The sequence below is a fragment of the Trachinotus anak genome, unplaced genomic scaffold, assembly GCF_046630095.1.
Source record: "Trachinotus anak isolate AG129_WGS33_773 ecotype Australia unplaced genomic scaffold, CSIRO_AGI_Tana_v1 ptg000010l, whole genome shotgun sequence".
Taxonomy (NCBI): domain Eukaryota; kingdom Metazoa; phylum Chordata; class Actinopteri; order Carangiformes; family Carangidae; genus Trachinotus; species Trachinotus anak.
In genome coordinates, this window is record NW_027273861.1 from 965157 (window position 1) to 979515 (window position 14359).

The 14359-nt window shown below is 41.3% G+C and overlaps 1 protein-coding gene across 1 annotated transcript; it reads right to left on the reverse strand.

Moving 5' to 3' along the window:
• Window positions 1–1821: 1821 nt before the first annotated feature.
• rad54l (RAD54 like) lies at window positions 1822–12952 on the reverse strand. Its single transcript, XM_071486764.1, has 18 exons — window positions 12697–12952; window positions 12518–12601; window positions 11312–11422; window positions 11125–11185; window positions 10895–11030; window positions 9405–9474; window positions 8743–9031; window positions 7893–8017; window positions 7619–7769; window positions 7385–7511; window positions 6790–6864; window positions 6433–6563; window positions 6182–6292; window positions 5319–5442; window positions 5149–5227; window positions 4896–5075; window positions 4598–4761; window positions 1822–2753 (listed from the first exon to the last, which is right to left on the reverse strand). The coding sequence occupies exons 1-18, from the start codon at window positions 12697–12699 to the stop codon at window positions 2552–2554; spliced, it is 2223 nt and encodes a 740-aa protein (XP_071342865.1). The 5' UTR covers window positions 12700–12952; the 3' UTR covers window positions 1822–2551.
• Between the last annotated feature and the right edge of the window lie 1407 nt (window positions 12953–14359).

Below are 14359 nucleotides of genomic sequence, written 5' to 3' on the forward strand. Positions count from 1 at the left end.
GGTCGATGAAGAAGAGGCTCTCACACCCCACATGTTTTTATGTGACGGCACAGTTTGAGGACCGCTGGTTCAGCTAGTCTGACCTCACTGTGACATGTGGGATAACATCACTGCCTTTGAGTCCAGCTGAGAAGTCTTCCAGCCATAATCCATTTCCCCTGATTTACCTGTATGAAGCATCTCTGCAGCTGATCTGATCTACTACACTTTCAATAGAAAAATGTCAAGCTAGCAACAGGTCATTACAGCAACAAGGTAGGCTGCTAATCACTTATTATCATGATTATAATTAGTTATTATTATTGTTATTAGTGTATTCATATTATTTAAAGAGTCAATCACATAATCATCCTACAGGAAAAAAAACATGTCTGTCAGTGTCACTTTTAATTATTTAAAAGACACTACTCATTACACATTTGTGTGCCACTCAAAGAACAATGTGGTGTTCTTTATTTGTACAGAACACCACATTTACACTTCATGTAGGAGGAATAAAAGAGTGAAGTGGAAGGGCAGGAGGTGATGATTAAATTGGACACATGGTACAACAGGTGTGAAATAAATCAAATGCAGAATAATATACGACAATAAAACAAAACGCTGCTTACAAGAGGAGTGATAGGAAATGTAAAACTAAAAGGAAAAAATATCTTCAAACAATTGACTGCAGTTCTGTTTGTTGCTTACAGATGTTTGTATGATTCTTTCCTCTGAGTTGATTAAATCCCAGGGTTCATCATCACACAGCCTCGGTAAGATGCTGTGCGCATTAATGCATGTAGCACTGCAACTTAACTTCATTAACAATAATTATGAATTGCTCCTGACAGGCGGCAGGATGATCAGGATAAAACAGCACTTTCCTGCACTTCAGACACGAGGGCTACCACACACAGATCCCACCTTCATGTTGAAGAACTTGCTTCAGAGCACATTAGAATTTGTGTGTGTTGTCTGTTCACTCTGCGAAGTCAGGAATATATTTTTATGTCCTGTAAGATTTATTATCATAGAGATTTTTCAGTCTCACATTATTTTCAGTGACGGTGGCCTAACTGTGCACATAGAGGCGTTCTCTTTATTCAAGTAGCTTAATGACAAACTATGGCAACAGTAGAAACAATCAAAATATATTTTATTGTAAAATAAGTCATAAATCTGTCATTATGCATGGACAGAAATTTTAGAGTTTGGGAAATCATAAATTAACTACAAGAATGTCAAAAACAGGGACATGAATTATTATTATTTATTCTATATAACTCTTGCTGATTACAGTATTTTCAAAATCCTATGTTGAACTCTGGAACTTTGACATAACACCCAGTGATTTCATGTATATTTTTAGTTTATTTTTAATTTGTGCAATCAAAATGAACTCTGTGTTGCTTTACAGTTCACCGTCTTGCATTTTTGTAAATTACTCAGAAACTCAATGATGAACCAGGTTCTTATTTTCAAAGGCATTTCTGCTGTTTTGAACTGCAAAGATGAAGGTGATCTGATGGGACTTTAACTCATGTTCCTCTGGTACACATCATTGTTCATGTTCGAAAAGAAACTGAAGTTCAACCGACTGTTTGACTGTTTGTCAAAATGACTGGTACCACTTTCTAATGTCACCCTTAAAACAGAAAACGTCGTAAATAATGGCTTCACTAATGGTTCATAAATTATTTACTGATGCTTTATAGATCAGTTGAGAAGAACAACTCTTGTGTTGCCACATGGTGAAAGTCTCTCTCACTGGTCTCTGGAGATGAGCTGCAGAGACTCTGGACCAAAGTTTGTTTAGTAATAACATTTACAACAGCAGACTGTCATCATTCTTCACTTTAATATGAACTCAGGAGCTGAACAACCACACCTGGATAACTAGACAATAGCCATGGCTGTGGATACAGCTGTTGAACCTTGTTGGCCAGACACACGTCCTGACTGCCAATGAAACACAAGAAGCTGGGACTTAGCATTCCTACTTTTTGTTTAGACACTGATGATGGTAAATGGACTTGAAATATTTCTAATGTTGGCTTATCTGTGTTGTTGCTTGTGCATTTGCAATGAAAAATGTAAAGGCCTACTGTGCTTTAACATCTAAATTTGAGTTAAAAAATCATACACCAGCATTGGTGACAGTCAGCCAGCATGTGTGCTTCCTCCTACATGGGCACCACCAGATGTCACTATGGAGAACTTGAATGTATTGGATTTGTGTGCACTGTGCAGGATGGCATGTACACGTCTGTCCTGCTGTGAGTCCACACAGCTAGGTAAGCTGGGTAACTGCAGCTGCACCACAGTCCAACACACACATTAGGATGTCACTCCACTACTGGCAAATCCATTATCAGTGTTACCATCTTTTCCACAGTCCTGTAGGTGCAGTTCTTTATATGAAGTTACTGCGTCCATGATGGAGAGGTTACCAATCAATCTCCTTTATTCCTTCTGCTTTAATAAAAAAGTAAACAGAAAAACTCCACAATAAATAAATAGCAGTATATACAGGTGGCAGCGTGATAGGCAGTCTGTGGTGTTTCTCCTGCTATACTACACCCTTCTGGTCCTCGTGGGAGCGCTGGTGGAAGACGAAGGAGACAGCAGCATCCCAGGAGGCTTTCAACACTTGGTCCCTCAGGCCCTTCTTGTCGAAGCAGTGGTTCCACTGGGAAAGGTCACTGGTACAGTCACAGTCATCTGCAGGAGGCCGGACCTCTCTGCCATTCACGCAGCGGTGACAGCGAAACCTAACGAGAGGAAGGAAGAGAGGCTGCTTCAACACATTACCTACATTATGGAGATAGAATGAAAACCAGAGGGGGCCAAGTGTACACAGAGAAGACATGCCCTATTTAGAAAACAATGTATGGTGACTGAATGTGCACTTAATATCTAATGCAGATTTCAGACCCGTGTATGGTTAATTTTCTACAGATGACATGAGGTGGAAATTTAACATAAGGTGATTTAATAAAACATTGGGCCTAGAGAGGCCCACTCTCACTTGTTTATACTTTTTCCTTCTCACTGTTTTCTGTCTTGCACCAAACACCCAAACAAATTCCTTGTATGTGCAAACCTACTTGACAATAAAACTGATTCTGATTCTGATGCAAGATCATCTTTGTCTTCTTATCCTAAACTTCGTACTACACGAGTGGGCAAATTTCAGTCTGTTACCAAAGAGGAACAAGAAAACTTTCACATTCCTGCTGTCAGAATGAAAAGCAGCTTTAGAGTCTTTAGTATCTTGAGTACTTTGTTGTACTTTCTAAACAATCAGGAAATGTTAATGGTGCAGCTGCTAATGATGTGTCATCTACGGTGGCCCTGAAAGCTCAACGCACTGCAACTTAAGAAATCATATGCAAACAGACAAAACAAAGGCAAAATCAGGAAACATCTTAATCAGATTGACAACACACGTGCTGCAAATACTCACGACACAGAGAAAGGTGTTTCCAGGGGACACTAAAATGTGATGAGCCTGGATACACATGCACTTGTTGTTCTAAGCTTTTTTGTCTTTTTTGATTTTTTTTGGGCATATTTGCCCAAAGGTGCAGAGAGAGGGGGAATGACATGCAGGAAAGAGTGGGGTCGGTCAGGACTGGAACCAGCGACTCACCTGCTAAGAGCATCTGCGCTCATGTGGTACGTGCCCTAACCACTCAATCAGGTTCTCTCTGTTCAATGCTTTTCACTTCAAAAGTCACAAAGAACTGAAGAAGTACATATGTGCACTTTCCACAGTGTCATGCATCTGGCTCCTGAGTGTAAATTTTCTAGAATAACCACCTCCACCACTCAGACTAGTTTCAGATGACATCCCTGTTTATTCTGAGTCATATCAAATATTAACCATTGGTGTGATTTGTCATAACTGCCGTGTGAAATCTTGAGTAATGGCTAAAAAGTGTGTTGTGAGGTCACCGTGACTTTTGACCACCAATGTTCCATCAACCCATTACTAAGATGTCGTGTCCATGAGAACCTGAAAACAATTTGGCTCTGGCCCCAGCTGTCGCCAGCGCAGAGGCATAAAGATTTATTTATTCATATCAACAGAAACTACAAGAGCCAGTCAGCGTCACCCATCACTGATATCAACCAGTATGTGTGTCCCAAACAGCTGGTTCCACACACATTCACAACCTGAGCATTAAAAAAGAAGAAAGAAAAAGAAAACAAACAAAAACAAAAAGAGAAGAATGTGCACTGTATCAGAGATACTTTGCCGTGCTGTAGCAGTTTATCTGCTGATGTGAACCTGTGCATCAGCCTTGAATGTCTGATTTCAAAATCCATCCTGACGTGTATCACTTAGGTGATTCTCTCATAAAAGGAGTTTGATTTTCGACACAGCTGCAGGTAATTACAGATCAAACAGTGTTTTCTGATGTTACTCTCTCACACTGGTTCGATGATGTGGTCTCATCTTTGACATTTGTGCACACATGATGTGGCTCTTTGGGGCCTCCAGATCAATTCGAAAATATCTGACTGGTTACTCGAGGTTGTCTAACCATCTGTATAAAGTTTACTCAGTTCAATAGAATTAGCAGAGTAACTGGAGTCGTCTGTTTCTTACTTGTCATGTGTGTCGCTGGTGGTCTCCTCGTTGAGAGTGAAGAGTTCTCGGAGTTCACCCAGAGAGAAGTGACGCTCCACATCCTGCTCCTCATCCACCACACAGCTGCTCAGGGCTTTTTTATGAGCCTGCCTCTGCAGGATCTTCTCCTCAATTGTCCCCGTCTGTAAACACAGACACAGGTCAGGCATGGAAACTCTGCAGCCTTCAACAGCTGATACACATCTGACACGAGGACCTCAACTTTGTAGAATAATACATCAGAAGGTAAAAAGTTAGATGTATTTATTAAACTGACAGAGAGCAGTCTGTAGATGTAGCAAGTCTTCTTCTGGCCGTCTCTCCACACCCGTGCCATCGCCTGCTCGTCATTGGCTGGGTTCCAGTCAGGATCGAACATCACCAGGCGATTAGCACCAATCAGATTCAGGCCACACCCACCAGCCTTGCTGCTCAGCATGAAGATGAACTCTGGGTTCTGAGAGACAAACTGATTCAGGTCGACCTCTTTTCAAAGCTCACATGTCATTTAAAAACAGTTCTGAACTCACAGACGGGCTGTTGAATCTTTCCACGATCTTGGCCCTTTTCTTGATGGACATTGTTCCGTCCAGTCGGACATAGAGGTATCTGCAGAGGACCAAGAGAACGGTCATTACTTACTTTAAGGGACAAGTCATTTAAAACAAAAACAATTCAATGGCTGTTTGCCAAAAATCACCTCCTAGATCTGCACAGCTTTTCAAAGAGGTCCAGTGTTTGAGTGTAGTTGGAGACGAGCACCACTTTGTCGCTCGTTGTCGTCCTCGTCATTGCCAGGATGTAATCAAGAACCAGCATTTTCCCTGAAACAAAGGAAACAATTTCTTCCATAAACAGAAAGATGACACACATTATTCAGTTTCCCTGAGAAAGATGCACCACACTTATTAAACCTCCAGTAACTGGGGAGCCCGGCAAAGAAGGCTGAGTCCTCTGTGGCAGGAGAAACCTGAACATCATTACAAACAGTTGCTCACTTACACATCCAGCAGACACAGAGAAACATTAACTTTCATTTGGAGACGCATAGACGTGGTGTAGCAGGAAATGCATGACATTTCATTTCAGCTGGACTTTAACTACAGAGTTGGACTCAGGACATGGTTAGCCCAGCTTAGCATAAAGACTGGTGGTGGGGGACACAGCGTGGGTCTGTGACTGCACACCATGACAGTGGCGGTGAGGTGGACCAGAAAAAGAAGACATACAGCGTGTAGTGTGGTAACTGTTGACACTAATAATAATGATAATTAGCTAAACAAACAAAATATTGTCGATTTCTCTCAGTGTAGTTGTTCTATTGTATCAGAGTCAAACAGACCTGGTCCCCACAGCTGACCACACAGTAACTCATAACCATAATGATGATGATGAAAGCAGCTCAAATTTCCTGAGCCATTAATGAGGTCGCCACACATCTCCATCAGGTTCACATCGTTCCACCCGTCTCACACCGAGACTCAAACGTTTCTCACAGACAGTGAGTGAGCGCGGCGTCGTGCTGGGTCTCTGTGACACCATCAGAGCTGCACACGTTCTTACCAGACAGCTGAGGCTCCACAGCTTTAGTGCTGTAGCTGGGTGGAAACAGATCCAGCGCCCCCTCAAAGCCCTCCTCGCCCTCCACACACTTGTCATAGATGAGCGCCGGGTCTGGGACACAGAGCAGGTCAGAAGTTTTACTGATGATTCTGAGTAAGTGTATGGATACTGTATGACTGACGTGACATATCCTCAGACTCAGCTGCACTGTGAGAGACACAGTCACAGTTACATTTGCTGTAAGTACTTACGATTGCACAGTTTCTTGAGTGACGTGATTGAGGACAGGGAGGAGACACTTATTTTGCCCTCCTGTAATGTTTTAACAGGTTTGGCCTGCCTCAGGAAGTGTTTATACAGCTCTGTCTGCAGGGGAGTCAGCCTGCAGGGAAACAGCCATGCATGTTCCAATGAAACCTTTCTGCAGATACTGTCAATGTGAACACGTCTGAAAAAAAGTTTGGTGCTGAAACTCTGGCAGATCTATGAGATATTTATACGTCTGACGTTTTGTAAAACCTAAAATCTATCTTCATGCAAACAATCAAGTGTTCAAAATTACAATCTGCATCACCTCCACTTAGCACAAACCGAGTGGATCGACCTACCTGCAACACACAACTTGTTCAATTTTCACAGGAAGATATTTCGACAGAATGTCGGATGTTCTCCTTATCAAACACCTGTGGCAGCAGCACATGGCCAGTGTTACAGAGAGACGTCACAAACAGACCAGAATAAATCAATAAATGAGAGGAGGAGAACACTTGATGACACAAAACTTATTCTGTACCAATCTACATTTAAAGAGGACAATATGAAGGACATCATCTTTCACAGCAAAACAATTCTATAAAAAACTGATAATTATCATGAGAGAGTTAATTTTTTTTTTGGAAAATCTGTTTATGGATGAAACAACCAGATAAAATGTCTCTTTTACCTCACAAATTATAGAAATTACACATAACAGAAAAATCCCACACGGCCCTGAACCATTCCTGGACATAGATCAGGACATTTTCAATGGTCTAACAACAGCACAGATATTACAGAGAGATTGAGAGAAATCTTTGATGTTTGACCAGTGTACATCATCTCACAGCTTAGTCTGAAAAATTAACTTGACTTGAAATTTAAAATGAAGAATGAAAAATGAAACAGGAAGAGCACGCCCTGCATGTCTGTGAGTGTTGAGCTCACCTGTTAACGATGCTGATCAGCTCCTTGAGTTTCTCCTCTCCGCTCTGTCTGTCTTTATCACTGGCAGCAGCATCTCGACCCTTGAGGATGGGCAGTTCAAAGCGCTTTTTAAACTCCTGGGCTGTACCTGTGTCAAGGTGAGAAGACAAGTAAACAAACAAACACCGTACACACAGCAGAAATAACTCCAATGTGTTTGAGCCTGGAGCCAGTTCTGTGTGCGGAGGAATTCACCAAGGATCCCGGCATTAACAAAGTGGACCAGGCTGAAGTACTCCAGCAGGTCGTTCTGGATGGGCGTGCCTGATATCAACACTCTCCTCTGGGCACTCATGGTATTTAGGGCCTGGTAGGTCTGGTTGTCAGAGTTCTTCAGCCGGTGGCCCTACACACACACACACACACACACACACACACACACACACACACACACACACAAACACACACACACCAGTGTTACACCACAGAGACGACAGTCAGTGACAATGTACTGACTGAGATGAAATACCTCGTCACAGATGACGAGTCCAACTTTGCCTTTGTGCAGCACCTCAGCATGAAGTCGAAAGGTCTCATATGAAATGATCAGGATTGGGGTTGGGACTCTCAGACCATGCTGAGAGATGAAGTTCACTAGAAATCAAAAAAAAAAAAAAAAAACAATTAAAAAAAAAAAAACACATAACTTCTAATTATTTCATCAAACCAATGAATCTTGTTGAAAAAACCTTTCTTGTTCTAAGTTTGTAATGTTGATATAAGAATCTTCCTCATGGTGGGAGGGACCCTCTGACATTTATTGCCCACTGACAGAACACTCTGAGAAGCAGTTTTCATCCAAGACCATGACAATTATTCATTATTTTATTTTACTTTATACCGACACTGTAGTCTTCCTGTAAATGATGAGGCACTTATGTGTTAGAGTGTGTGTGTGTGTGTGTGTGTGTGTGTGTGTGTGTGTGTGTGTGTGTGTGTGTGTGTGTGTGAGCGTATGAGTATGTGCATGCATTATCTACTGGCCACCCACCAGCGCTCATCTGTAAATACAAATGAGCAGGAATGTGTAACTGGATGGAAGACGTGAACACAGACTGTATGTTTTAGCAGAATTCATCACTGTTGGTGCCGATCACAGAAAACACTGCTGATGTGTGGATAATAGTCTGTGATACCACATGTACATGAAACTGAATATAGAAGAACAAAGTTGAATTCATTCCTCCTATTCTAAGGCTAACTCCTGACATTTCCTCTAGTTCCTCCTGATCAACACTTTGGTTCATCACAATGTATCAAACCACCAGATTTCATTCACTTTGCTGAGAGACAAACAGACAGACAGAGAGGTAATCCACCTAGCTGTCTATCGATGTCATCCTTCGAACCTCCGTCGATGGCCACTGGTGTAACGCGTCCTCCCAACCACTTTCCTACTTCATTGTACCAGTTGCGAACTAGACTGGAGGGTGACACCACGATGGCCTTGTCTATCTCCTGCTTAGTGTCAGGGCTTTGGCGCAGCAGGGTCCACATCAGGGTGATGCACTGTAATGTCTTCCCCAGGCCCATCTCATCTGCCATGATGCAGCCGTACGACCCTGAGATGCGTCTGCCCGTCACACACTCCCACAGGAACTTCACCCCCTCCACACATGAAAGACATCCATCCATGACATCCACATTTAATTTCAAAGAAAAAAAATCTTATTGTGCATTTACACGTTTTTCCTGGAACTTTCAATTGCTAGTCATGGTCCTCCTCACATCTCATGGACTTTGAGAAGTGATTAAAAAGCTTGTGAGTGGACCTTAATTAATCTTTGTTAATTAATCTCTGTATCTACTGTGTCTAAAGTCAAGAGTGAACTGACTTCATCTGTTTTTAAGGCCAGTTCATTAATGAAAGAGTCACTGAAGTTTAGCACAAGTGTTACAATAAATGTAATACAGAAATGTTGTGTCTCTTATAATTTTATGTTTATTTGGATGAGTAAAGGTTAAAAAAAAAATCTTGTACCTCTCTCTGATGGGGTCTGAGCACTTTTCCTAAAACTGGATCCACAACAACATGGACTGGTAGTTTTTCTCTGAAAAGAAAAAAAAGAATCATTTATTTTTGTTGTAGCAAAGTCAGTGAAGGCTACACATGGATCACTCCTGGGTAAAATTACACATGCTGTTGAATTTTAGTAAAGTAAAAAGAAGTAAAAAAAAAAAACCCTGCAGCACACAAACATTATAAAGTTAGCCTGTCTTCAAATGTTAATGCCCTTTTACTTTTTTTATTTTGTTAACCTAAAAACAGGAAACAATTAAACAGTAGTTGTGGTATGTGCAAAGGTCTGGGCTCCCTCCTTCTTGTAAAACACTCAGAACCTCATTGACTTCATTAACTCATCTCATTAGGGCTCACTTCTCAACAGGAAGTTTCAGCTGATGACAATTCAAGTGATAAATTCTCTGGTAACATTCAACAACCATGAGCAATAAGCATAAACTTGGAGAATGGTGTCCAAATCTAGTTACTGTGGAGGACGAGCTCAGTAGGGGAAAGACTGAGACCTTTTGATATGAATTAGGAAGAGTTAAAGAACATGAGACACTGCAGGTTTTGGTGTCCAACAGCATCTTCACACATGGATGTTTAGGATAAAATTTAACCCTACATGGAGTGAGGTGTGGTAAAATGTTGAAGCCATGTGAGATCTGAGAATATATCCCCACTGACTCCTCTCTGATTCACACACTGACTGTATGCTGCTCATCATTTTCTGATAATAAATACTTCTGCCTGAGACCTCTGAACTCTTGGTGGCCGTCTTTCTCTCCAACTCACAAGATTTATACCACTGTACATTTAGTTTGAAATTTCCACCGTCTTTAATGTCATTAAAACAAGTGTTTACTGTGGAGCCCAAGACAGGATGTGGATGCCCAGGAAAACTTTGAGATAAGCCGTCTATTGAGCAGAAAGGCAAAGAGAACCACAATATAGCTGCAAAGGAGCTGCAGGAAGCTGCAGCTGACGCAGGAGTGGTGGTGCATCGCTCCACTGACCTGAGCATCACCACTGATCTTAAAGGGGACGTGCAGCCTAAAAATATCTTAGATCTTGAAGTGTTCTGCAGGAAGCGAGGCTGAAAATTCAGTCAAGAGCAAACAGGCTCATGGTAACTGCCAGGGCTAAACCCGCAGGTGTTTTCTTAAAGCTGTGCAGCCGCCATTCATTTATTCAACTCTTTCAAACTGTCCTACAGTTTCTCTACACTCACCTGTGGAAAAACTCCACACAGCCAGTAAGGACTGAAAATAAAACTGTCTCCTCACCTGTAGAGTGATCGCTGGGAGAGAGCTGGACTTTCCACTTGGTTTTCAGTTAGTTACCTGCTTCTGTTTTGAGTAATTACTGTACAGACTTGGCTCATGCAGCTTTAACTAACAACTTTTCACTGGAGATCCAGTAAGAGGTGATTTAATGGAGGGGGAAGCCATGTGTTTTCATCTTACTTGTCAGCTTTGATGAGATCATGAGCGCTCAGAGTCGGGGGCTCGTACAGAACCAAAGCATCTTCTGCGAAGGGATCATGAAGTGCTTTCCTTACTCCTGCACGCTTCAGACCGAGCGCCCTGATTCCCAGCGAGCCTGTGGGTGATTCATCAACAGAGCGGTTGAACTCATCCTTTGTGATATAGTGTATTAGACATGAAGGAGGAGCCACAGTGATGAGAAATGTTACCTGCGTAATTTGGAATAGGTATTTTAAAAGGCTTGGAGAGGATACTTCGGATGAATGCTTCCTGTAGAAAAGATTTTTAAACAAGTGAGCCTGGTCATGGCATCAAATTGCAAGCACTGATGTAATCACATACAAAATGTATACAGATAAGATAAGATTAAACTTGACAGTCCTCGATAATGCTCACATGTTTGTCACCATCCATGCACGAAGGCCGGTTGTCGAGCTGTGTCAGCGGCTTCCTGAAGGGAGAAACATGGTTCTCTCTCACCTCTTTCTCACTTTTTCTTCTTTTCTCCTGTGGAAAGACCTCAAACTTCACACCAATGCTCACAAACACTGACTCTCACTCATCACACATTTGCTCATTTTCCAAGAACATGGCCTGGGGAAAGTGGCGGTTTGATATTATGAAGAAAACCTGTTTGTGCCCTGTTTATCCATAAACAATATATAACATAACAATACAATACAACAATATATAACATGTTAGACCATCATGTCAGGGCTTTCAAATCAATAATAAATATTATGATATTATGAATATTGTGATGTGATTCAGATGAGGGTGGTTGTTGTGGACCAGGGGCCTCCAACAGGCTCGCTAACTACCAGTAGTTTCAGAGAATGTAGTCTGTCCAAACCATGGATGCAGAGAACAAACTCTAAGTTTGTTCACATCAGACATGTTGTATGCAACATACAGTGATTACGACGCTTCTAGATAACACAACAAATATAAACTAAACTTTTCCAACAAACAGGAAACATGTTGCTATGGATACAGTGAGTTCAGCTGTGTGCTTCAACTTTTTTTTCAGTCCATGTTTGTTTATATTTTGTATAAAGAAGTGTAGTGGATGAGCTGTTTTAACTTCCTGATCGTTATGAACCATTGGATGAACTGCCAACTATCACTGGATCTCTGACTGAGGAGCTTCTTCTTCTTCTCTGGTTTCTGAGCAGGTTTATCTGCAGTGGTGTGATCATGTCTGTGTGTTCAGGTCTGACTGAATCATGACTCAGATTTTTGACACTGATGTGAGTTTCAGATGTTTTGGATATTGATATTTGATGATTTGTTAAATGATCTCTTTGGTTTAGAGATCAGTTTGAGTGTTTTGATACAATATGTGAATAAATGTAACAGTGATATTAGACATTAGAAGCTGTAAGCCCCTTTTGTTTAGTCACAGTAGCCCTCAGAGTAAAAAGGTTGGAGACCCCTGTTGTAGACAGAGACTCTCTTCAGACATGTTGTGTGCATTCATCGATAATCAGCAAGAAAACCTCTGACTGCCAGTGTCTGGGTCTCTACCATCACAGAAGCCAAAACAATGGTGTTGTTTACCAGTCAGCTGTGAGTGTGTGACAGTCACGATAGTTTACTCACACTTCTACATGTCCACTCCTCATCCTCGCAGGAAGTCCCTTCTTGTTTCCGTTTAGCAACCTGACTGGGAGCAAGACTCCGTCTCTGGAAAGACGATTTGATACGAAGAGGATTAGCACCAGTTACAACAGCAGTCTGTAGCACGACGGGAATGAATAATAACAAGTTAGCTTGCCCACCATTTTCCGTCTCCCCTGTGTGGCTCGCGCTCACCGCTGGTTACCTAGAGACTGCCGGGGCTCCGTCCACGTCACTTCACGGCAGACACACTCATGTCTGTGATAAGAGTCAGTGAAGTCGACTGAGCTGTGTCTGGCTCATGGAGGAGTTATGAAAGCATTACTGTTTCCCTCGGTTAAGAGTTACTCCGGCTGGCGTTAAAGTTCGCGCGAAATGTTGCACAAGCACAGCACTACGGCAAGCCTGAAAGGTCAAACAGACTGCTGTGCGACTGCTGCAGAGTGGCGCCTGCTGGGATGCATAAACAGTTCAAAGTCATTCATCTTAAATACAGAGTTTCAGGCTTACATATATATGTAAAATGATTTATATTAAATAATATAATATATATTAAATAATTTGAACCAGCTTCACCTCAGCTCACCTCGAGCTACAATCTTGAAGTTCTGCATTTGTGTTGATGCATGAGAAATACATACAGGCCTCATATGGCAATTTAACAAGCATCACTCTGCTGCCAGTGAACACTTTTACTTTTGTAATGATCCAATTTGATCCAATATATTTTTTTAAGATTTATACTTTTGTTAAATTATCAGAGCAGGAAATTTACTTGAAACTAGTTTTTGTTGTTGTTTTGTTGTTATATTGTGGCACAGTATAAAGAGTCCTAAAACTGTTAAAATTGTCAAAATACATTATTAGATAATAGTGACATATTGACAATAAAGTGTAAAGGGAACTATAATAACTTTACACGTTCCCTTTATCTGAAATCAGTTGTTAAAAAACAGAATTGCTTTTTTATTTTTAGCTTTAACTTCATCTCATGGTCCTCATCATAGAGTTTCTTCAGTTTCATTTTTTGGTCCTTGCACATGTTTAAATAATTATTTTGTCCTTATTTTCCATACACAACATGTTGGGTTTACCTCAGGACATCTCCAGGTTACCTTCTGCTTATATGACGACTGTCAGGATTATTTAATATGTGACAAACTCTTTCTACCAACAGGTGGCAGCTTCCTCTTTCTTTACATCCAGGTTTCTTTGCTCATACTGTCTGGCTGCACCTACTGAGATGTTATTACCCATTATACACTTTGTTCTGAACAGGAGGGCACACACCCTCCTCCTATATGTGGTTGGCATTAAGAAAAATTCCACTGTGGGTTAGGGTACCCTAGCATCCTAACCCTAACCTGCTGGTGATGTGTGTTGTCTTTTGATGGTGCTAATGCTGGTGGGTGGGTTTAACTCTTTTAACAGTGTCAGCAGCAGTGAGGGAATTGCAGTGACCGAAGACTGAATACTGTCTTCTTAAAGTAGGATCATAATATAATTCATTCACTTCATTACTAGTTCAACACTTGGTCTCCAAAACAGTATGTTAACTATTTAATCCAATTTACAAACCTTACTCCTTTAATGGTTTTTGGTTAGTAAATGTTCTCTCCAGAGGAGCTATGTTCATCTCCTCAGCCCATGTCCTGGAGAAATTTACACAAAAGAACCAAATGAAAATGTCCAAGAATTTAAGAAAAGTCTGCAGAGGGGAGAAGGAGTATGAAGAACAGAGGATGTTTCTCTGTCCTCTGCTCTATTCTAAGTGCTGGAATTCCCTGTGTCACTCAGCTATGCATTCTTTGACATGTTTGAAAT